The sequence below is a fragment of the Loxodonta africana genome, chromosome 20 (assembly GCF_030014295.1).
Source record: "Loxodonta africana isolate mLoxAfr1 chromosome 20, mLoxAfr1.hap2, whole genome shotgun sequence".
Taxonomy (NCBI): domain Eukaryota; kingdom Metazoa; phylum Chordata; class Mammalia; order Proboscidea; family Elephantidae; genus Loxodonta; species Loxodonta africana.
The window spans coordinates 21,287,444-21,313,376 of NC_087361.1; the positions used below are offsets into that span (position 1 = coordinate 21,287,444).

The following is a 25,933-nucleotide window of genomic DNA, read 5'->3' on the forward strand; positions in this document are numbered from 1 at the left end:
GTGGTGACAGGCTTGCTTTTCCAGGAAGAGGACTATACTAGACATTTGAACATGTGGCTCTAGTCCTGGTCAGAATGGTTTCTATAGATAAAACAGGCAGTTGTATGAGTGTGATTTGCAAGGTGCCCCAAGGAAATCTTCAGTGAAAATAAATCAACTATATTAAACTAGAAAAAAAAAAAAGGTACTAACATGTACTGAAAACCTACTCTGTACCAGGACTTTGGTAGGCACTGGAATATAAAGATGAATATCTGCTGTCCTTAAGAAGACATATGGTACAATACAGAGAGAAAGAATATTAGTGGAAATCAGACAGAATGTACACATTCTTTAAAAAACTCTCTAGAGGATAGTGTGAAGGCATTAAACACGGAAAGGGTGAAGAGAGGCAAGGGGCAAGTTATGGTCTAGAAAGACCTCAGAGAAGAAGTGAAATTGAGCGACGTCTTAAAAGTTACATGGTAGTATCAGAGAAGGGAAAAGAACATTCTAGGTAGAGAGACCACTGTAAGCACAGATAATATCATGACAATATTTCCAGTACACTGATTCAGATTAAGTCATTTTTTCAAGGTTATATGGTAGGCAGAGTCAGGACTTATATCCAGGCCCTCAGGATTTCAAAAGCCTACCTCTTTTGATACATAAAACACTTCCCCTAACCTTCTACCCTTTCCCTTGGTTCATACTCATGATTCCGAGTTTCAAGATGCAAGATTAAATATTCAGATACAATCCTTCCCCGACGATTCCTTCTCTAATTCCAGTATGTTTAAGTGCTCCTAGTTAGTGAAACAAACCTCCATCTTAACACCTGTACCTTCTATAATAACATGCTGTCTTCTCGTTGGTCTTCATAATTCCTATACCTTCCCAACACCTGGGGTCATGTCTTTGCATTCTCAGCACCCAGCATAAGTCATACAGTGGCTTAAGACCACAACACCAGATCGCTAAAACAGGTGAAGCTGCTGTCCATCATCCACCCTTCTTTCTTTCCTTCCATCTACTTATCCATTCATTCACCCTCATAACTTATTAAGGGTTTATTATAGAGCAGGCATTATGCAAGAACCAGGGATACAAAGACATATGATCACTAATCCTGATGATTTCAGTAAAGCATTTCCAGTAAGATACAATTTCTATAAAGTGCAAGATAAAATGCAAATACAGGATCAATAACTATTTATTCAACATCTGTCATACACTAAGCACTCTGCAGGGTTATAGAAATACAATGATTAATAAAATCCAGCTTTTGATCTTATAGAGCTCTTAGTTTACAGGGGAAACATATATAAACAAATAATTACAATATAGTGAAGACATGGTAAGAAAAGAATTGACTAAGTACTATGAGAAGAAAGTCAAGAAACAGAATAACCGAGTCTATGACAAAGAGCATCATAGCTTTCCTGGAGAAGGCAGCTTCCTGGAAAATGCGTGTTTTTCAGGTGGACGAGGTGGAGATAACGATACTGCAGCAGAGTGAACAGCAAATGCAAAGGAGACTGGCATGGATGTGCATACCACTGGCACCACAACTAATTGGCTATGCTCTATTATAATGCAGAAGGGAAGTGGGTGGAGCAGGACAAACAGGAGACAAGACTGAAGATAAAGCAGATGCAAAGCCTTGTAAGCCCTGCTCTGGAGCTTTATCTATAACCTACAGTGGATGAGAAGCCACAGAAGGGTTTTAAACAATAATGAAATAAATACTACTATTTTTTTTCAAAGATCACCATGAGGAAATCAGATACACCTTTACTTCACCAATATCATACACTTCTTCTAAGAAATTAGAACACGCAATTTTTAGCTGGGTGCTTAAAAAAAAAAAAAAAAAAACCCACTGCTGTCAAGTCAATTTCAACTCATAGTGACTCTACACAACAGACTAGAACTGACTGCCCCCAAAGGGTTTCCAAGGAGCAGCTGGTGGATCCGAACTGCTGACCTCTTGGTTAGCAGCCATAGTGCTTAACTACTGTACCATCAGAATAAGGATATTTCCCAGTCTCCTTTGTTAACTACAGTGACCGTGTGACTGAATTCTGGCCAATGAGATAAGAGGGGAACTACTGTTTCCAACTTTTGGGTCATGCCCCAAAAGACAAAGAGTAATTCTTCTTCTCACTCATTATTCTTTTGATTGGATGGACAGGAAAGGAGTATGCCCTCCCTTCCTTTCTCTCCTCCCTCCTGTGGGCTGGAATGCAAATGTGAGATCTGAAGTAGAATTTGAAATCTGGAAGTAGGAGTATTCTCTGTAGTAGAACTAAAACATATATTATTCAATTGCCAGTCATGCAACAAACGATAACACTGATATTACAAGCTAGAAAACCAGCTACTCTTGTTTGTGTCATAGCAAACCATTTGGTGAAACTGTAGCCTGTGACACTACGGAAGGCAGAACACGGGTCAATTAAGCATACGATTCTAGAGAAAATAGCTGTTAAATTCCGAATGTTGGCTATTTTAGCTGCCCTTTTCAAAGTCCTATAAGAGATGCATAAATTCAGGCTAAAGCTAGACAGTTTGCAAGAAGAAACGGAAAGAAATATAGCTCTAGAAGGGAGGAACTCTCTCCCTGTGGCCTATAAACTGTACTTTGGTATGTATCAGAGTTGAAAATGCCAATTGTTTCTACATCACAAAACTGAAGCAGAGATAAGAGGTGATTCTAAAGATGGAGCATTACTAGGTACCATTGGCCTTTCTCAACTTCTCCCAGCTCTCAGCCAGACAACAGGAGCCAGACTACTGTTTTAGATGGCTCCAAGGTGGCTGCCATTAAATTAAGACAAACAGTGACTGGCAGGGCGCACACACACAAAAAAAAAAAACACTAAACCTACTGCAGTCTAGTCGATTCCAACTCATAGCAACCCTATAGGACAGAGTAGACCTGCATAGCACAGAGGGTAGTAAAACTAGCTCAAAGTTTTTCATCCCATAAACTACAGCTTCTTGGCTGTAGTTACCTTATGCTACTGACTAGGAGCCTACTAAGATTTTTTAATGATCCACACTGCTAAAAAAGTAATTAAGCCTGGTCTGAAAAATCCTGTGAATGTTGGACACTAACACAATCCCTGGATTCCCAAAGCTATGCAGCACAAAGTAGCCTATAAAAACCATGTAACCTCAAATACAAACTCTAACAGGGAAGGCAGCTATTTGAACATGGGGCATTCTGGGCTGTCATGATGGCCAGGGCATCCACTATATGCTCAATATTCAACAATGTGAGGGTCCAATCCACACAAAGAATTTTCTCACCCAAATAACAATAGTTTCCAGGTAAGAAATGCTACTGGATGGTCATAGAATCCTGGATATTTTAGCTGGGGAAATGGTTGTTTAGGATAAAGGCTGCAACTCCCAGACTCCATGGAAGCTAGGGGTGTCCACAAGAATAGACTCTTAATAGGTGTGTTGGTGCATGTCTGATAACAGCTCTCTGTGAGGGTAGGACAGAAGCCCTGACATGTAGTGTCTGCCAGTTTCCAAGGTATGAATACCATGGCTACTTGAACACAGAGTTGGGAAGAAATGATGGTTGCTGATATGAGTTGGTAGGAGCCAGTAGAAGCTAGCTTCAAAGATACCACTGGTCCTACCCAATGACATGTGGACTGAAGTAATGCAGCAGCTTTCAGTTCATGTTCTTTTAGACTTCATGCTCTTCCTTCCAGCTGGAATGTACATGTAGTGGTGTGCTAGGTACATTAGACCAAGTAAGTGAAGAGGATTCTAGGGATGGCCAAACACATAGGAGAAGGAGTTTCATTCCCTAACACCATGCTATACAGCCCTATATTACTTCTGCCTAGACAGTTATGAGAGAGAAATAAAATTCTATCTTGTTTTAGTCATTGCTATTTTAGGTCTCTGTTAGAGCAGCTGAACCCATATCCAACTAATGCTATCATTTTGACAGCCATGAAGAAGAGAAGCTGATTGAAAGAAGTGAAGTTCATGGTAGGGAAGGTATCCTTAGATTAACGAGCTATCATATTATAGGTGAAAGACATTGGGAGTCTGGATTTAGGCAATGGCAATAAATTAGACAATAAATGGCAATAAGGCAGGCATTAGGGAAAAAAAGATAGGGAGATGAATAAAGAACTAGAAGTAATTGGAAGAGTAGAAGCCATGGGAAGAATGTTTTCATGGTCCAAAGAACTGGGACACCAAAATAAGTAAAATTCCTATTAGGGAATTCACAGTCTGGAGTGGTAGAGAGTGAAAAATGCAATTAAACAGTGATACAAAAAGGAGGGAGTAGCAATTCTGCTGATGGTGGTAGCAATGGTTTGGGACAGTGAGGGATCAGAAAAGACTTCACAGGGGAGACTATAAAATGAGTTCTTAAAAAATAAAGCAGATATCCTCCCTAGTAAGACAAGTGAAGACAGCATAACAAAAAGCCAAAGGCATGAAAATGCCTAATTTGGGGAACTTCAAGTACTTCTATAAAACTGGAATCTTTAAAAAAAAAAAAAAAAAATTAAGGGACGAAGTCATTCATTGAAGTAGGCTGAAGAGTAAATAGGAAGTGAAGCACAGAAACAAAGCTAGAGAAGAGCTCAAAGTTGAAAGAAGGCTTGACTTGTTGTTCACGATGTGACACCTGGAACATCTCTGAGACTCAGAGCCGGGCACGCGGGGTGGAGACAGAAGGGAAGCGGCCTAACTGAGCAAAGACGTTCAAAGTACACGCAGCAAATCACAGGGTTTGACTAGCAGATTCTTAGGTGTCTGCTTCCTAGAACGCAAAACTCTGAACGAGTGGAAAAGGGAAGTTTGGACCAGAGGTCTGTACACTATGGTTGACAGGCCAAATCTGGCACCTTAGGAATGTGTTTTACATTTTTAAATAATTGAGAAAAAAAGTCAACAGAAGAATCAAAATTCCTAACAAATGGAAATTACATGAAATTCAAATTTCAGTGTCCATAAATAGTGTCACTGGAACACAGTCATGCTCATTTGTTTACATACTGCCTACAGCTACTTTTGCACTACGACATCAGAGTTGCGTCACTGGGGCAGAAACCATATGATCTGTGAGGACTTCTTTACAGAACAAGTTTGCTGATTCCTAATTTAGATGATTCAGCAAGGATATAATTTAGGAGACAATGTAAGAAGGGCTAAAAAGGCTTTAGAAGAATCCACAGACAACACTATGTAATTTACATCTAACATTACATGGTAGAATTTAGGAGTAACAAAATACTTTTCCATCACACTGAGTTCTTTTTATTTCATACATTTCCATACATAAAAACCCCTATTTGATATGCATGATATCTTGTTGTAATCATCAGTTTTCAGAAACATATGGTAGGTTTTCTCTCAATTCATACCCTTAAGATGCCTGGCTGCTATTACATCCTCTGAGTGCTAACAAACTCACTAGCATGGTCACTATTACATAATAGTACAAAGCATTAAGTTAAGAAGACTAAATAAATATAGCCAATTAGATGTAATGCATATGATACAAAACCCTTTAATAGCACAGACACTTATTTTTAACGTACTACTTAAAGTTGAAAAAGAGCATCAGACGCTAAGACAGCCGTGTTGGCTGACCTTGCTTCTACCTCCCCTGTATCTAGGTGTGGCCATGTGATTGAATTCTGGCTAACAGCACGTAAGGAGAAGCCGGGAGTCCTGAAAGACAGGGACATGCAGTTCTTTCTTTAGTTTTCCCCTTCCTGTGGGCTACAGGGTCGCCATGAGTCGGAATCAACTCGACGGCACTGGGTTTGGTTTTCTGGGCTAGAGCGCAGATGTGATCCCTATTAGCTGACCCGCGCCTCAGAGAGCCTCTGTGTCTGAAACACACTCAGTTCTGCAACATGCCAATAGGCCACGACTGCCAAGCCAGAGCTTAGGTGTCATATTAGTCACAAGCACACTAACATATGTCAGGTAATGGAGTACAGGGCCAAGCACACTATCTGTACCCAAAGATAATATAATAAAGCAATTTAAAAATAGATACGTAAATAATTGAGAATAATGTAACAGAATTTAGAAAGCACAGAAATATTCTGAACTTACCTCCTTGGATTCCCTTTGCTGTTGCAGTTTTACCAGCATTATCAAGTCCCACCATCACAAGGGTCACCTTTCTTAAAATAATAAAAATGTAAAAATCACTTTTTGGGTTAATGTAGTACTAGGGAAAAATAAAAGCCATTTCATTCATTCAAGCAACATTTAAGAAGCACCTACGTATGAGATACACAGCAATCTGCTGGATGCTAGGGGTACAATGATGAATACAATACAGATTCATAAGGCAAAATTCATGAAAAATACCTTTAAACTGCTATCCTTTTGTTCAACAAGCAAATGAAGGAAAATGGTAAAAAAGACAATCCAAAGAATAAAGAAGAAATAAAGTAAAGAAGAGAGAAAAAGATATTCTACCCCAAGTTAACTATCATGGCAGAAGATTTTATTTTTTCGGTAACCAAATTCCTAACAGACTATCTGAAATCTGTTTATCGAGTGATTACATGAAATAATTCTTGCCAGGTCCTAGGAACTACTGGTGTGCTCAACTCAATGTTTTTAGTTATGCAGCACCTTACCAGATATAAATCTTCAATGTAGTATCATGACCATTAACATAAGCGCTAACATATTTTGGAAGAGAATTCCAATAATTATAAAGTTTAATATGTTTCTGATGATATAGCTAAACTCCACAGATACGGTCTGGTTCAATTTTACAACTGAAGAAACATAAGCCCGGGGAAGCCATTCGTCCAACGACACAGAGAGAGAGTATGAACCAGAACTTATGTCACCCGACTCCTAGGGACATCTTGAACCTAGGACAGGTATAAAGGAGAAAACTTATATACTGGTCCTATTAACTTGACAGAGCCTGGTGGTACAATGGTTTAGAACCTGGCTGCTAACCAAAAGGTCAGCAGTTCAAATCCACCAGCCGCTCCTTGGAAACCCTATGGGGCAGTTCTATTCTGTCCTACAGGATCGCTGTAAGTCGGAATTGACTCCACAGTAACAGGTTTGGTTTTTTATTTTATTGGCTTGGCACTTCAGTCCATCATTAAATCAGCTGGTAAAAGTTCATTTCTGTTCTAGGCTGAATCTTTGTAAAATACAGGAGAGGTGAGCAGTTCATAACCAACATGATCTGGGAGCTAGAATTTCCTTGGGAATATAGAAAGTCAGTGTAATTAGATGTTATTTTCTGAAACAGTTGTTCAGTTAAGACCACAGCGTAAGGTAGGTTTTCTGCCAAAGGCAGTCATTCCTCATTGGTGATCAGCCCAAGAATGGTTAAAAAAAAAAAACCTGGATGGCAGGATGAGTGTTCTAGACCTGGCTCTCTTGCATCTGGCCTTTTTTATGTTTTGATTCCAGAGGTATTCAGAGAGGCCGTCCATACAAGAAAGAGAAAGGCCAGAGGTGAGAGTGTAAGGCAGTCCAGTTATGGGTCACAAGTTGAGGAAGAACAAACTCAGTCTTGCAAAAGACAAATTCTTCATTTATTAAACAAAATAATTACTGATCATCTTCTGTATGCCAGACACTGTTCTAGGAACTTGAGCTATACATTTGAAAAAAGAAAAAAGGGAGAAGAAACAAAAATCAAAAACAGACACACAAAGAAACTCTGCCCTTACATTCTTAGATCCTAGAGGTGCGAGACAGGTAATAATGATAATGACTTATAAGTAAATTATAAGTCATATAAAGCCAAAAAGCCAAAAAGCCAAATCTACTACCATCAAGTTGATTCCAACTCACAGTGACCCTACAGGACAGAGTAGAAGTGCCCCATAGGGTTTCCAAGGAACTCCAGCTGGATTCGAACCGCCAACCTTTTGGTTAGCAGCCATAGCTCTTAACCACAATGCCACCAGGGTTTCCGTAAGTCATGTAGTATGTGATTAAGTAGGTGATTATGTTCTACGGAAAAAAAAAAAAAATAGTGTACAGCAGAGGAAAGGGGACCAAGAGTGGAAATGTGAGCAAGTTGCAGCTTTATACAGACTGGTCAGCAAAGGCCTCATTGAAAAGGTGAAATGTGAGCAAAGTCTTCAAAGGGAGAGTTAATCATGGAAGTATCTGAGGCAAGAGAGAACGGCTGGTGCAAAGTCACTAAGGCAGGAGCATACAGGAATGTCCACGTGCCGGTAAGGAGGCCAGTGTGGTGAAGCTGAGTAAGAAAGGGGCAGAGCAGAAGAACCAGAGGTTAGAGACACGTTAGGGGACACGTCATGGTAAGGACTTCAGCTTTCATGTGAGTGAAATGAATTTACTCTCCACATAAATTTCCTTTGTTACCGAGGAACCTTCGTCTTGTCTAAATGTTTTAACCATCCCTTACCCTCTAGGGTGATGAACTGAAATATACCTCCATTTGCATCAGTTCCAGAAAAGAGCAAGCAGCAACAAGCAGCATCCCGGGCCCATCCCCAGTGTGCCAGCGTCAGGCTCAGTGGGGACGTCCAAGGGATCCACAGGCAAATTATGAATTTAAGAAGATGAGGTAGTATGTGAGGTCTAGATACTTCTATCCACGTGGAAATTTTACCTTCGTCATCAACTTTGAAAAATATAAATTTACTTATTAAGTCAGCTGTGAGATATTTAGAGTATAACTTCATTATTCTGTTTGAAGTATTAATAATTACTAACTAAATTTCAAAGAAAATTTAAGTATAAACTATTTTCCTAAACAAGATATAGTAAATGACTACCCAGAAAACATGGATAATGTATCATTTAAAATAAATATTATAGGTAATTCAAGTTACTAGACTTAAAATGAATATGACTAAAATAATCTTAATAGTAAAGCTAATTAAATTACTCTTTAATGACTTACAATGCATTTCAAGATTAATAGTGTTTCAAATATCACCATGAACCAGAACCATTACTTTTGGGAACAAATTTCTGTTTTCTGCTTCTTTGGATCATTTATTCAAGAACTACTTATCAGACACCTCTTATACAGTGGCTCATAGCGACCCTGTAGGACTCAACGGCACTGGGTTATACAGTGGCAGACAAACATCCATAATTCCTAAACTTCATAAACCTTAGAAACTAGCAAAAAAAAATAGGCATTAGAGAGGTAATTACAGTAAAGTGCGATGACTGTTGTGAGGGCAAGCACAGACAGCCACAGGAAGACACAGCGGGCGGACAGAACCTACTCTAGACATCATGGAAGGCTGTACCACAAATATAAAATATACATCAGGTGGGTCAGCCGGTACTAGAAACAACATGGAACCTTTTCATATTCTTTCTGACCCCAAGCAAAGAAAAAAAAATCCCAAATATGCTATTTTTAAGTGAAATGGCACCTCCTTCTTTATTACACAGGAGTCATGTTAAGTTTTGCTTTTTATTTTTCTCCATTCTCGTCAAGATCTCAATTAAACAACAATAAAAACACTCCCAAATAATTACTACTACCCATTTTGAAACACTGCCCTTAAAGCTACTTAAGGATGTTAGCTTTTACCTTAAAAGTGTTCCTTTTTTTTTTTTTTTTTTTGCAGGATATTAGGTTCAAACAAAGAAAAGTCCTTCAAAGGCGAAAATCACTTTGGAAAATTATAACCATGCTGAGACTGGCAAAACATAAGTTTCTCTAGATTTCTATTTTTACTTTGACTACCCTTGCCAATACTTAATTTTTAAGATTATTATGCCATGTACTTGAAAAAATGGCTTTAATTAAATATTTGAAGTAATTAAAGCTTTAATGAATAAACAGGACATTAGCAATATGAATAAAAATCACAGCATGATTCACTGCAATGCTTGATAACAAAGAATTAAATTTATACTTTCAGAATAGAATGGGTTTAAAAGGTCAACATCTATCCCCTCTCAAATCATATACAACTGTGAAAACAATAACGACGTACAGTCTATTTAATACATGTTAAAATGTAGATGTCATTACAGCTTTTAAAAATACAGTAAATTATTACTGATTAGGAACTGTTGGTTGAGATACTGTATGGCAATAGAAAGATGGAAGATTATCTAAGTCTTTTAGTCTTATAACTTACCAAATGCAATTAGCCTTTCAAATTGAAAAAATTAATAAAATAGTGTGATGGTTAAGATTGTGTGACAACTTGACTGAGCCATGATTCTCAGTCTTTTGGCAGTTGCATAATGTGATCACTTTCCCGTTTAAATCTGATATGTGATCACCCCCATGATGGAATCTGCTGAGTGTACCAGCAGGGGTGGGGCCTGTGGCGCCTCACCACCCCCTCAGCCTTCATCTGTCCACCTTCTGCCACCTACTTCCTTCCTGCTTGCCCTGTAAAGGTCATTGGCTTGTTCTGGATCCAGCAGCTGTCTCTTCTCTGACCTCTGCTTCTTGGGACTTGAACTAGCAGCTTACCTGTCCATCTTGGCATTTGTCAATCTTCACAGCCTGCGAGCAAGAGTCCTGCTCCCCGACCTGCCTGTCTTGGGTTCGCCAGCCTCTGCAGCTGACTCAGGAGAAACCTTGCAGTCTTGCCTGCCAACCTTGGGGATTCCTTGACCATCACAACCTGCTCTCCAACCACTCATCTTGGGTTCACCAGCTTCTGCAGCTCCATGAATTGGGAAAGGACTCTATCCTGACCTAAGGACTTGGGACATTCCAGCCCCTACAATGGCATGAACAGTTTCCTTATTATAAATCTCTCTATATGTATTTACACTATGCATAAAGAAAAAAAAAAATTTTTTTTTTTCTTTAGAGAACCCAGCCTAAGATAAACAGTGTTTTATCCATTGTCATTGAGTTGATTCTGACTCATAAGACTCTATAGGACAGAGCAGAACTGCCCCACAGGATTTCCAAGGCTGTGTATAATCTTTACAGAAGCAGACTGCCACACCTTTGTCCTGTAATAGTGTCTTATATTTACAAAAGCTGACACTAACAATAAAAACAATCATTTAGTTATTCAGTCAGATGGTCATTCAATGAAAGTACCTTAACCCAAACCAGAACCCAGTGCCGTCGAGGCCTTGTTAATATAAAAATGCCTAAGACATAGCTTCTACCCTAAAGTGCTCATCCTCCAATGAGAGCAACTGAAACGTAAATATTAATACATTATGATGCCATGATAGTTTTGAAAATTCCACCTATATGCATACGATGCTAAAGAAATATAGAGCAAGGGATCTGAACGCAGCCCAGAGATAGGGGAAAAGGTCAGGGAAGTATCTTACACAAGGTGATACATGAGCTAAGTTCTTTCTTTTTTTTTTTAAATTTTTATTGCACTTTAAGTTTACAAAACAAGTCAGTCTCTCATACAAAAATTTATATACATCTTGCTATATACTCCTAGTTTCTCTCCCCCTAACGACACAGCACACTCCTCTCTACCCTGTATTTTGGTGTCCATTCAGCCAGCTTCTGTCCCCCTGTGCCTTCTTCTCTCCCCTCTAGCCAGGAGCTGCCCACATAGTCTCATGTGTCTACTTGATCCAAGAAGCTCACTCCTCACCAGTATCATTTTTTATCTTATAGTCCAGTCCAACCTCTGTCTTAGGCTGGCTTTGGGAGTGGTTCCTGTCTTGGACTAACAGAAGGTCTGGGGACCATGACCTCTGGGGTCCTTCTAGTCTCAACTCAGACCATTAAGTCTGGTCTTTTTTTTTTGAGAATTTGAGGTCTGCATCCCACTGCTCTCCTTCTCCTTCAGGGATTCTCTGTTGTGTTCCCTGTCAGGGCGGTCATCAGTTGTAGCTGGACACCATCTAGTTCTGGTCTCAGGCTGATGTAGTCTCTGATTTATGTGGTCCTTTCTGTCTCCTGGGCTTGTAATTACCTTGTGTCTTTGGTGTTCTTTGTTCTCCTTTCTGAGCTAAGTTCTTAGAGTGAAGAAGTTTGCCAAGCAAAGGGAAGACTGAATGAGAAGATGAAAGGATTCCACAGAGAACACTGCACAAAAAGGCACCACACCACTTACAGTCGGTAAGTGAAAACTGGGAGGTATTGTGAGCTGATAAACCCAGGGATTAAGAGTACACATCAGATGAGCAGCCTTAAACAAGAGAATACACTTGTCAGACTCATGCACAATCATAATTTAATAAACCGAGTCGAAGGGAAACTTGGCATACTTCTACTTAAGATACCAGTATTATCAAATAGTTAATAATGTGACCTTCCCAGAAGTTAAGAGTGATCACTTCATTCTTAATACATATGGTTATCCCTAGTCTCTGATTACATACCAAACCAGAAGGGCTGTGTGGAAAGAAAGATCTGTGGCATCATAAGATTTATGGTATGTTTGTGCTAGTAATAAGTTAAATAATAGGGATTGTGAGACCTTTTATAGCCATAAACTTGGTACTAGAGAGACCTCATTTCAAGTCGCAGGTTTGCCATTTCCAAGCTATATGACCTGTGAGATATTACTGAACTTCTTAGAATTTCAACGGTAAAATAAAGATAATGACAATACACATCCAATAGAGTTGCGATGAAAATTAAATAAGACAATACAAGTAACATGCACAGTGCCTGTGGCATATGATAAGTACTCAACCAATAGCTAAACTTATTACAGTATAAAGTTCAATAAAGACTGTAAGAGGTAACACCAGAGAGGTGGGCTAGGGCTGGACTGTGGAGGAACCTTCAAGAGCAAGAGTGCCATCTCACTCACTGTTGAACTCTGAAGCAGACGGAGAGGTTTATGAGGGTTTATGGGTCATATAAGTGGTAGTTTAAACCATGAGAACAGATGAAAGAGCCCAGAGAGAGTACAGGAGGGAGAAGAGCCAGGGACGGGGGCACAGAATCCCAAGAAGTTTTGAAGAAACCCTTAAATTTGTGGTCAAAGAGAAAAAAGGAGACAAAAGAAATGGCAATGCTGGGAACAGTTTCCAAAAGGATAAAGAGATGAACAACATCAAATACTGTAGAATAATATCAAATACTGAAAAGTTTTATAAATAAAAGTATGCTTTGGTAATTACCTCAAATCAAGTAACTCAGAGCTAAAGGCTCTCATTGTTTCCCAAACTCTACAGTAACTAACACTTTGAATTTATATAGCACGTCCTGATAGTTCAAAGTGATTTTACCCTGCCATTTATTTTCTACTGTCCATGCAAGTAAAGCAAGCATAAGTTACCAAAGATTACGATGCTAATGAGTCGGTCAACAGTTAGTTTCCACAGAAAGCTTAAATAAAATGGTTTGTAATAATAATTATTAAAATTTTAAGGAAGTACTTTAGCCCTTTTGTATATCATAAAATTTACACACATTTATAAACACACACCAAATCAGGTAGCCCTTTCTGGTTGCTTTACTTCAAGATATTGTGGAATTTTTTCCCCCAGATTTAGGTCCACTTCAGGTATAACCTGCTTTCTTCACTGAATAGAAGGTAGAACAACTACCTAGTAGCTGGTAGATTGTTTTTGTTGTCAAATGCCACAGAGTCGGCTCCGGCTCACAGTGAATCTGCGTATAACTGAATGAAACGGTACTCAGTTCTGTGCCATTCTCATAATCAGTGCTGTGCTTGAGCCCATTATTGCAACCGCTGTAACATTCCGTCTTCTTGAGGAAAAAAAATCCGTTGCCAGGGAGTCAATTCCAACTCATAGTGACCCTAGAGGAGAGAGTAGAACCTCCCCATAGAGTTTCCAAGTAACGCCTGGTGGATTCAAATCGCTGACCTTTTGGTTCTTAACCACTACGCCACCAGGGTTTCCATCTTGAGGGTCTTCCTCATTTTTGCTGACCCTCTATTTCACCAAGCATGATATCCTCCTCCAGAGGTTGGTCTCTCCTGATTACATATCCAAAGTAAGTGAGACAACGTCTTGCCATCCTTACTTCTAAGGAGCATTCTGGCTGTACTTACTTCAAGACAGATTTATTTGTTCTTCTGGCACTCCATGATATATTCAATATTCTTCACCAACACCATAATCCAAATTCGTCAATTCTTCTTCCATCTTCCTTTTCCACTGTCCAGCTTTCACATGCATATAACGCAATTGAAAATACGATGGCTGGGGTCAGGTGCAACTTACTCATCAAAGTGACACCTTTGGTTTTTAAGATTCTGAAGAAGTACTTTGCAGCAGGTTTGCCCAATGCAATACGTTGTTTGGTTTTCTGACTGCTTCTTCCACAGGCATTGATTGCAGATCCAGGTAAAATGAAATTCTTGACAACTTCAATATTTTCTCCATTTATCTTGATGTTGCTTACCAGTCCAGTTGTAAGGATTTAGTTTTCTTTATGTTGAAATGCAATCTATACTGAAGCTTATAGTCTTTGATCTTCATTAGTCTTTGACCTTCAAGTCGTCTTCTCTTTTGGCAAGCAAGGTTGTGTCATCTGCATATTGCAGGTTGTTAATGGGTCTTCCTTCAATCTTGATGCCATGCTCTTCTCCATACCACCCAGCTTTTCTGATTATTTGCTCATCATACAGACTGAATAAGTGTGGTGAAAGGATACAACTCTGATGCACACCTTTCCCAATTTTAAACCAGGCAGTATCCTCTTGTTCTGTTCAAACAAGTGCCTCTTGACCAAGTACAGGTTCTGCATGAGCACAATTAAGTGTTTCAAAATTCCCATTCTTCACAATGTTATCCACAATTTGTTATCATTCACACAGTGAAATTCCTTTGCATAGCCAATAAACACAGATAAATATCTTTCTGGTATTTCCTACTTTCAGCCAAGATCTATCTGATATCAGCAATGATATTCCTCATTACATGTCTTCTTCTGAATCTAGCTTGAATTTCTGGTAGTTCCCTGTGGATGTACAGCTGTAACTGTTTTGATTTCTCTCCAGCAAAGTTTTGCTTACATGTGACATTAATGGCATTGTTTGATAAGTGTCACATCCTATTGGATCACTTTTCTTTGGAAAAGCAGGAATATGGATCTCTTTCAATCATTTGGCCAGGTAGCTGTCTTCCAAATTTATTGGCATAGATGAATGAGTACTTCCAGTGTAGATTAATTAAGATCATGAATTTTAAGCTGTTGATAAAAATCTAACTTTATTCTAGCCAGAATCAGGTCCAAACTCTGCAGCCTCCTCTCCTGCCACTTTTCAAGCAGGCCCACAACACTCTGGATTCCCCTGGGCCTTCCTGATCAGCCTTGCTAATTACCAGCAACTAGACTTTATCTCATGCAAACTTTCAGTCTCCTCTACTAGAGCTTCTTATCTTAAATCTACCCTATAGCCTCGGTATCAAATGTACTAGGCACACAGTAGGCATCTTTCCTGAATGAAACACCATAAATACATTTTCTGATTTTACATTTACTAAGTAAAATGAAAATGTAACTTTAAGTTCTTGGTTTTTATACTAAGTGAAGTAACTCAATCACTAAAGGGCGAATACTGTATGAGGCCACTATTATGAAAAGATTTACACACAGAAAGAGGCAATCTTTGATGTTATGAAGGAGGGAGGGGTTGGGAAGGAAAAACACTAACTAGACAGTAGATGCGTGGTAACTTTGGGGAAAGATAAGACAGCACACCATACTGGGGAAGTCAGCATAACTTAACCAAGGCAAAGGCCTTGAAGCTTCACAGGCACATCCAAACTCCCTGAGGAACTGAATTAATGGTCTGAGGGCTGGGGACCATGGTCTTGGGTGACATCCAGCTCAACTGGCACAAAGTAGTTTATAAGGAAAATGTTCTGCATCTGATTGTGGTGAGTAGCGTCTGAGGTCTTAGAAGCCTGTGAGCAGCCATCTAAAATCAATCTAGTCCTATCCCAGCTGGAACAAAGGAGAATGAAGAAAACCAAAGTCACAAGGGAAAGATTAGTCCAAAGGACTAATGCACCACAACTACCGCAACCTCCACCAGACAGCCCAGAACAACTACCACAGACTGCTCTGACGGGGATCATAATAGTCCCAGCCAGGGTGGGAGAAAAATGTAGAACAAAATTCAGATTCACAAAATAGACCAGACTTGCTGGTTTGACAGAGACTGGAGAAACCCCGAGTGTATGGCCCCCAGAAACCCTTTTAACTTAGTACTGAAGTCACTTCTGAGGTTCACCCTTCAGCCAAAGATTAGACAGGTCTAAGGGCAAACAAACAGAGCCCTGGTGGCATAGTGGTTAAAGGGTTGGCTGCTAACCACAATGTCAGCAATTCGAATCCAGCAGCTGCTCCTTGTAAACCCTATGGGACAGTTCTACTCTGTCCTACAGGGTCGCTGTGAGTCAGATCAACTCCACAGCAACTAGTTTGGATTTTGGTTCAAGCAGCTGTCTGAACAGATCACAACAACAAAGGCCTGTCTTATATAATTTTAGCTATCTGCATCACAAAGACTCCTGTACTCCAGGGACTAGCATTTGCTGTTGTTCAAATCAACACAGTGCATACTGGGCCCCAAAAGTGAGTATGTGAGGATATCTTATCGCAGGGCCCTTTTTAATGCAAAAAATATACAAAATAATGTATCAGAAAAAGCAATGTGGTATTGGAGAGTACTAAACTTGGACTCAGAAAACATTAAAATTCTGAATCTTTCTGAGTGACATTATTGCAGTCATTTAAACAACTGCAGGTTTAAACTCACTTGGCAGATACTTCAAATAAAATGAAATAGATCAAATACATAAAAGCTATTTCTAACTTCAAAAATATTATACAAATCTAAGATAACATATCACTAAAAATATTTAAAACTATATGGATCAAGTTCTAAATTTTAAAAGTAACCTACACACGTTTTATGATACATGTGTGAAAGGCCGGCACAACTTACCCAAAAAATCATGAGAATGAAAAAATTTACCAAAAAATCAATTATGGTGATTTCAGTGACAAGTGCACTACTTTCTGATATTCAGAGTCAGGTTGTACAGCCCAGCATAATGTTACATCAAAATCACTACCCACACTTATGAAGTACTCATAAATAAAGGGAGCATCAAACTTGGCGATCTTACCATAGCTTTTAAAGTCTGGATCAATTGAAATTCTGAGTGCCAGTTTTTTCAGTCCAGAAGTATAAAGGATAGAATCAGAGTATCTCTAGGCCCCTTTCTACCCTAAATTTCCATGATTCTTACTATGTTTAAGCAAGATGTTGTAGAGGATGAAAAGAAATACAAGACATTCCAGTTCTGTACATGGCACATCAGATGATCCTTTCTAACCTGTATGTACCACTGAATTAGGAAGTCAGAAACTCAGCAGTTTCTATAAATGGTCTAAAAATTGCAGTTATATTTACCGAGAACAGCCCCCACTAAAGAAGTTCATACAGAGATGACATACCACGTCACAGTAAGCTTTGCTTTATACTACACTGATGTACAGAAAACATCAATCCATACTGCTTAGTGTGACATCGGAGTCTTCTTTTAGGATTGGCCACAATAAACAATAATTGACCAATAAGTTTTAAGTAAAGCTCTGGTGGGCTGAAATGTGCCTCTGAAAAAAACAGATGGACAAGAAACTAGTTCAAGGTAGTGGTTATCTCTGGGGAGGGATGGTGGAAAATGAATAGGATGGTTGGAGTTTCAAAGATTTGTTGCCTATTTCTTAAAAAAAAAAAAAAGACTGAAATCAAAGAAATAGCAACTAAAAGGAGACAGCATTTTCACCTTAACCTGGCAAAGACAAAAATATTATGACTCTCCATTTTTTGGAAGGAAAAGCTATCCTCCTACACTGCTGATAAGAAATCAGTTAAAAAAAAAAAAAAAACGGAATACACTTTCTGAAGAGCGATTTGGCAATATTATCAAATATCTTAAACTTTTTCATACCATTTGACCAAGAATTCCATTTCCAAAGATATTTATATATGGAATCTCACCAAAGCACAGGGAATGATTAATGATTAAATACATTAATTTTCTTAGTTTTAATCATTGTGCTATGGCTAATTGTACTATGGGCTCAAAATAAAACATTAAAAAAAGCAAACACCCACTACACCACACTACGTCTTTAGGAGCAATCACTTATCTGTAGAGTCCTGGCATTTAGTCTATTCAAGACTAATATACTTAGCTTGAAAATCTAGGTTCAGGTTCTGATTGAAAACCAAAACCCACTGCCATCAAGTTGATTTCAATTCATAGTGACCCTAGAGGACAGAGGAGAACTGTCATAGAGGGCTTCCAAAGAGAGCCGGCGGATTCAAACTGCTGACCTTATGGTTAGCAGCCGAACGCTTAACCACGGTGCCACCAGGGCTCCCAGGTTCTGGCTAGTGGTTAACAATCACAAGTGCAATTCTAACTCTGGCTGCGTTCTTGAATTGTCTGGCATCCTGGTTCTGATATCTGACCTAAACTGGTGCCTTAACACTTCATCTCTGACTCCTGCCTTATCTTTTTCACCCATTCTGAACATTAAATCCAACCTCTGATTCCACTCCCTAAAAATAATATGCTCATTGGGACAGCATCTAAGTGAGGACAGGTGGGTAATTCCAAAGGGTACAAAATATGTTAGATAAATTAGCAAAGTGATCTCAGAACATATTGTATTAATAATCATTAATTACCTTCTCTCTCGCACACACTCCTCACAATTGCAAATATCTTTGTAAAATACAAACGTGAAAAGGAATCTCAATGAGGAACCTTGTTATTGTTGTTAGCTGCTGTCCAGTCAATATGGACTCATGGCGGCTCCAAGTGTACAGAGTAGAGCTGCACTTCATAGTGTTTTCAAGGCTGTGAACTTTCAAAAGCAGATCGCCAGCCCTTACTTCTGAGGCATTTCTGGGTGGGTCTGAACCAACCTTTCTGTTAGTAGTTCAGTGCTTGACCATCTGCACCACCCAGGTACTCCTCAATGAAGAACAACATAGCCTAAACCTTTAAAAATTCTTCAGAAAGCATAAAGATAATACTCAAAAAGAAAACTTCTTTTGAAAAAAAAAAAAAAAACAGAATACCACATCATAAAAGCACACGTTTTTATCCATGTTTACAATCCAGTTGCTCACCTCTAATTTATTCCAGTAAAATAAGTGGAACTCTCTGCTAATGTTGTTTACGTAAGGATTATTATTGCTTAGTGGTGATCAAACTATAAATGAAATTTAGTAAATATTTAATTCAGCCACCATTACAGACCACTTATAGAACGAGGTTACTTAAAAATACAGGTATAATCTAACTTGTTTTCAAGTCTTTTGACAGTTAGCTCTAATCAACAATGAGAGATGTTTACGTAGAAATTACCTAGATCGACAAATTCCAATAGAAATAGAATGTGAACCAAACACCAAAGTTTAAATTTTCTAGTAGCTGCGTTAAAAAAATAAAAACAGGTGATACTAATTCTAATAATATATTTTATTTAATGCGATATATGCAAAAGTTACTTTAACCTGTAATCAAACTTAAAAAAAAAAAATGACTGATGAGATATTTTACTTTTTTTTTTGCATACTAAGTCTTCAAAATCCAGTATGTATTACACACTTACAACATCTCAATTCAGACTAGCCACATTCCAAATGCTCAAAAGCCCTGTGTGGCTAGTTGCTACCTTACTGGACAGTAGATGTTATTTATTAAAGAAAGTACACTTGAAGTTATACAGCTGGATTTCAATTTTGCTGTATTAATAAAATCTAATTATCCATTCTACTTGGAAATCTATTCGCCTTTCTCTGAAATGTCTTTTCTTTAAGCAAATCGTCTCAGAGATAATACTACAGCTGCTAAGAGAAGTAGACACTAAGCATAATGAATTAAACTGAAAACTCCTTCTTGGGACTGCAAACTTTTTTGAGTGTTTTGCCTTCTTAAGAGGTCATATGCAATAATGCCCTCTTATAAAATCAAATACATTTTTAAAAAAGCAGATGCAAAGAAAAACATGAGGGGCCATCTATTATGTCTGCCACTCAAGTCTCAGTAGAGACTCTGGAATCAGAGCAAAGAGTGATTAAAACAAATCAGTGTACACACACAAACACATCTTTGACTCTTAAAGCAGATCATAACACTTATGTTTACATAGTGAATGCTTTCCTATGTTATCCAACGCAGTGGGGTAAAGAGTGAACACTCAAATCTAGTTAGAGTTAACAGATCGCGAATTTCAAAAGTTTCATTTAAAGCAAGTTTATTTTCCAACAGTATATATGTATTTTCACTATAAGTGGAGCATTTCCCTATAGGGTCACTGAGTCAGAACAGACTGGATGGCGATGGGTTTGTTTTTTTTTTCCTGATTTATTCATGAAAGGATGGTTCATCCTTACAGCACTGCTATTGAAATGTTAATGATATGAAAAAAAAAAAAAAAAACCTTTGCAGTGTTTTACCCTTGGCCTAATTCTGGAGTAGAACTATATAAAAATATAAAGTCAACATTATTTACAAAGAGTAACAAACTCAAGGTCTCATAACAGGTTGGGCCACTGGATTTTAAAGGCATCCTTTTCACTGACGTCTTTCTAATACACAGTGCCTAGCACATGGCATACACACAACAAATGTTTGTTGAATGAATGAGTATCAAGTAGCAGGCAAGAAATATTAATACATCTAGCTTTATCAAAATGAAATATTAAGAAGTGGACCCTTTCAATTAAGAGAGTCCACATGAAAATAGAAGCTGCACTACAGCCTAGTAATAAACACTTTGCTGTTATTCTCATTTAATACAACACCCCTAAAGCAAAGATAATTACCCCCATTTAACATACGAGGAAGGTGCGGCCCAAATGGTTAAGTCATATAATTAAGTAGTGGAGCCAATTTCAAGCCCAAGTCCTCCAACAAAACCGCGTGTGTGGGTGTATGTGTGTTGAAAAGGAATGTGTGGATATTGCTTCAGAGGGAAAACACAACGAATAGTTTCCAACTACACACGTTCACAAATATATACACACACACAACTTTAAAAATGCGAAGCCATTTAAATACTGTTTATTTATAATCCTATTTAGTAAAGTTAAATAATAAGCACTGTTGATCAGAACTTATCCCAAAGGCAACCAGGCAGTAAGGCTGCACTCACCTTCAAACATCTCTCTCTCCCTCCCGGGACAAAAACCGAGCCAAGCCGGGAGCGAAAGCATCCCCCGCGGGCCGGGAGGGACTCGTCTTGGGGCTGAGAGGAGAGGCGGCGCCCCACCCCGCCCTCTAGGGCAGCCGTCCCCAAACCCCGGGAGGGCGCCGGGCGAGCCGGCTCCAGCCTACCTGACGGGTTCCCGCCACCGCTTGAGCCAGCTGCAGCAATTGGCCATCAGACTGAACATCCCAGGCCGCTGCTCCCGCCGCCTCCCATCCGAGCCCGGAGAGGGGATGGGCCCCTGACTGATCCGGGCCAAGTCCGGGACGGGGGCAGCCGCTCCGCGGGGACCCTGAAGCAGATAGGCCCGGAAGAGAAGCTGCGAAGGAGGTGAAGGCTGCTGTTCCGAGCACCAAGCCCTGCTAACGGCGCCGGTCTGCGAACAGACGACAGCGACCCTCCTCCCCAGGCACCGCGGGGCCAAAAGCGCAGATACCCAGGAGCAGGGATAGCGGACTCCGGCCAAAGCAAACCCCCGCGTCGACGTGCTGACGTTTCCCCGCCGCGCGGAAGATCCTCCCCAAGCCCCGCCCAGGAGTCTCTCCAATTATCATTCGAGGGCCCCCAGGGGGGGCTTCTGAGTGGCTGAAGGAGCCCAGCGCCCCGCCCATGCCAGGGAGGTGGAAAGAAAAATGGGGCGAGGTCTAAGTGAAGGAGGCGGAGCTCGGGGAAGGCGGTTCTCGTAACCTGGCAACAGGAGCGTCCAGAGATTAAACTGAGGGATCAGACTCCTCCCAGGTGCCGGGATCTATCTGTACAAAAACAGAGGATGCTGCTGGTCTTACTCCAAAATCCCCAACCGAGATCCAGGAAGCTCAGGTCTTGTGTCGTCTTTTGTTTTCTTTTATGAAGCCGGGATAGTAATCTTCTGGGATTCTGTCAGTCTTTGGTCGCGCGAATACAGAGCATTGCCCCAATAAAACAAACAAAAATGTCCTTGCTGTCGTGTGGATTCCGACTTATAGCAACCGTACAGGACAGAGTAGAACTGCCCCATAGGGTTTCCAAGGAGCGGCTGGTGGATTCGAACCGCCCACCTTTTGGTTAGCAGTGGTAACTCTTAACCACTGGGCCGATTATCATAAGTACTAGTACTAGGAATAAAAAAATCATTTCCAAAATTATCTCAATCGTTCAGATGACAGTGACGTTTTAATCTGTATAATGTTTATCACTGTCACATAAAATGTGAAATGGAATTGTATATGTACTGTAGAGGTTTATGTTTACAAAAAGAAATATATGTTCACCGTAGAAAAGGTGAAAAACACTGAAAAAGGGACAAGATGAAGAAAGTAAGATCTCAAACTCACCACCCAAAGCTAACCAGTGTTAACATTTTGCTGTGACTTTCACAGAATATTTAGATACATAGATTGTTAGATATTTGGTTTCCCCAAGATGAAAATGGTGTTCTATAGGCTGTTTCATGACATATTTTATTCTATTTAAAAAGGTATATAATATCTGCATTTTCATTCTTTGGAGAAGAAATGACAGGTATGCTCCTATAGGAGAAAAAAAAAATCGTTCCATAATGTGTAGGGACCTGTGTGTCCAGCCAGTTTCTACTTAAATATATAGTTTCAAATTCTAGTAAAAGTAGGGAGGGTACTGGCAAGCCTAAAGTACCCAGGGAATACAACCATCTGAGCCTAAATAGACCTAAGTTTAAAATTACTCTCTGTCATTTACTAATTTATGTAACCGTGAACTGAACTCTTACATGGCTTATACAGATTACTGTCTCTGAGTCCAAGTTCCCAATCCAAGTACCCCATCTGTAAAATGGAAATGAGAATACCTAATTTGCAAGGTTGTTAGATGATTAAATGAGAGAAATAAAGCTCTAGAGTAGTTTCTGACAAATCATATATAGATTTTGAAATTGGTGTCACCAGTCCAGTGAATATTTATGGCAGGTATTGTTCTACCTCTTTCTTCAGACTGCCAGAAATCTTACTTGTCTATCTCAGTACCCTGCCTTGATAACCTTTTTTTTTTTTCTCAATTGCTCAAGGCTATATGACCTCTGAAAACCCTGGTGGCATAGTGGTTAAGAGCTAGGGCTGCTAACCAAAAGGTCAGCAGTTCAAATCCACCAGAACTCTGAACTCTGTCCTATAGGGTCACTATGAGTCAGAATCGACTCAGTGGCAAAGGGTTTTTTGGTATATGACCTCTAGCCTTGAGCAACTGGGAGAAAAATGTGTGTCAGCTTGGCCAGCCATGATTGCCAGTGTTGTGTGGTTGTCCACCATTTTGTGATTTTATGAAATTACCCTGTGTGTTGTAAATCCTAACCTCTGTGATGTTAATGAGGCAGGATTAGAGGCAGTTATGTTAATGAGGCAGGACTCCGTCTGCAGGGTTAGGTCGTGTCTTGAGTCAATCTCTTAAAGCCTCACTTCCTAAAATGAACAAGACAGAACTATAGTCCTATTCTATTATTCCTAGCTGTGGTATCCAGGCGGCTCAGGCCTGCTTTGAACACTCTAATTTTGTTCGAAGTAAATGCTTTGGGCCCCACCAGACTCTCAGACCATCGAGGGGGCACCCGAAGCTATATGACCTCTAAACCAGAGCCCTGGTGATGCAGTGGTTAAGAGCTTGACTGTTAACTAAAAGGTCGGCAGTTTGAATTCACCAGCTTATGGGGTAGCTCTACTCTGTGTTATAGGGTTGCTATGGATCAGAATCAAATCAGTGGCAAACAACAATATGACCTCTACTGGTTTTCCTGAGTGAACTTACCCCTCCCTATCAGTGCCAGATGCTATCTCTGCCCAGATCTTCCCATCCATACACTAAAATACCTTTATATCCTACAGTGCTAATGAGAGAGTTAGGTGATATTTTCACAACTTTTCTTCCCTTCCTGTCATCCCTGTCTCTATTTTCCAATACGTCAAGAAACCTACCTTCTCTTTTCCAAGCTTAACCACTTTCCTTGTATTTTGACAACGACCCTTTTTCAACATCTCTTAAATTCTGTTCCTTCAGTTATTTCTTCTTGACCCAATATTTTAAATGTATCCCTCCCCACCTTATCTTAGCTCTTTGCCTACAAGCTCCAGGGTGGAGATGGCAGTAGGAGAGTAAGACAGGGCAGGGCCACAATTTACTATAATTCCAATTTTGTAGTGTTCTGTTGACTACTTTCAAAACCAAACGTTTTAAATTGGTGGTGCCCAAACTCTAAATCTGTATTTTTACTGCTCACTCTTTGACCATTTTACTCTGATTATGCTTCTGTCCCATCAAACTATTTCAGACTTTTCTATATATATATATTTATGTCCTCTGTCCTCTTAATCTAAGAACTGGCCCACAATTCTCCATGCTGTCGCATTCATTGACGTGGTAATCATGGAAGCCTGTGTTGACAGGAGCCCTGGTAGTGCAGTGGTTAAAGCAATTGACTGATAACTAAAAGATCAGTGGTTTGAAACCACCAGCTTCATGGGAGAAGATGTGGCAGTCTGCTTCTGTAAAGATTTACAGCCTTGTAAACCCTATGGGGGCAGTGACAGTGGGTTTTGGCGGTGGTGTTATTGTTTCTTTTAGTGTGTATTGACTTTGACATACTATAAAATCAAAACAGCAAGGAATGCTGAGTCAACACATAGAAGACCACTGCTTGAAATATCATACAGACTTGCAGTTGCCTTTCCATGAGCAAGGAATAAACTCTTGTGATACGAAACAACTGTGATTTGGGAGCTGTTTTTACCACAGGGTAATCTAGCCTATTTGGAGGAATGAAAATAATCTTGCTGCCATCTTTCTACTAAGACTCTCATCATATCTCCCACGGATTGTTGAAATGGCATTTTTATTGCATTGCAATAAAAGATCCCAAGCAACCACAAGACTACTAGGATGAGGACACAACCAGTAGCATCAACCCCTCTATGGGTGCAGGGATCACACATCTAGTGTGATCAAGTAGTACACATGGGACACTTACAAAATGCTGGCAAATGAAAGTCATTGAATTACAGAAAATAGACAGCAAACAACAGGACAGCTCCATGGTGAGCTAGTCCCCGCTAGACTCAAAAGACTGTGCCAGCAGGATAGAGACTACTATACAAATGCACCATGACATGCCGTAGGAGAGGGACACCAAAGACCCTCCCTCAGCCAGTTTTGTACTCCAGGGGCTACGAGATTCACTGCGCAGAGCACAATCATAGATTTTTTGGGCCTGATACCAGAAGAGGGTATGGTTAGGTATCTGGGTGCAAGCCCAGAATAGTATCTCTTTAGCCCTGTTGCTTCTTTGGACAAAATGTCAGGCTTCAGGGTTGTCCCAAACCCTAAGGATTCTAGCAGGGGGAGGTAGGGGAAGAACTATAACCATTGGCCTGTCTGAAAGACTGCCTCCTTCCGTTAATGCTACTTGAGTTCCAGTCTTTCCCTGCTCTGATTCATTTTACACTTAACAAGGTAGCATTTCAAAGTACAACCATGAAAATAGCACCCCTTTCTGAAACAAATAAACATACAAAGAACAAGCAAGACTATTTCTCAATGCCAGAGGTTTAAATACTTTAGCATGATATTATTTGTTTGTTTTCACTCAGCAAACACTAAAAGATTATCGTAGAAAAGTTAAATACATAGATAGGCAAAAAGAATATAGATCCATAATCCCACCATTGTAAATGATCATGGTAGATATTTTGGCATAAATATTCTCAGGCAAATATTCTCAGGCTTCCATTGTTAAATTGTTATAGCCAATAGAAATATAGTTGTGAACAAAACATAAAAGACAATCCTGCCTTCATGGAT

At 39.6% G+C, this 25,933-nt stretch overlaps 1 protein-coding gene across 2 annotated transcripts in view; it reads right to left on the minus strand.

Annotated features, from left to right (window-relative positions):
* Positions 1 to 21,619, minus strand: part of ARL13B (ADP ribosylation factor like GTPase 13B) — a 90,734-nt gene extending 69,115 nt beyond the window's left edge. The window contains exons 1-2 of one of the 2 annotated variants that reach the window (XM_010590392.3): positions 21,262 to 21,490; positions 6,091 to 6,157 (exon numbers count right to left, since the gene is read on the minus strand). In XM_010590392.3, coding sequence (XP_010588694.1) covers positions 6,091 to 6,145 — 55 coding nt within the window. In that variant the 5' untranslated portion in view covers positions 6,146 to 6,157; positions 21,262 to 21,490. Of the gene's footprint in view, positions 1 to 6,090; positions 6,162 to 21,261 lie in introns of both variants that reach the window. The other variant, XM_010590391.3, reaches the window with a different exon arrangement.
* Between the last annotated feature and the right edge of the window lie 4,314 nt (positions 21,620 to 25,933).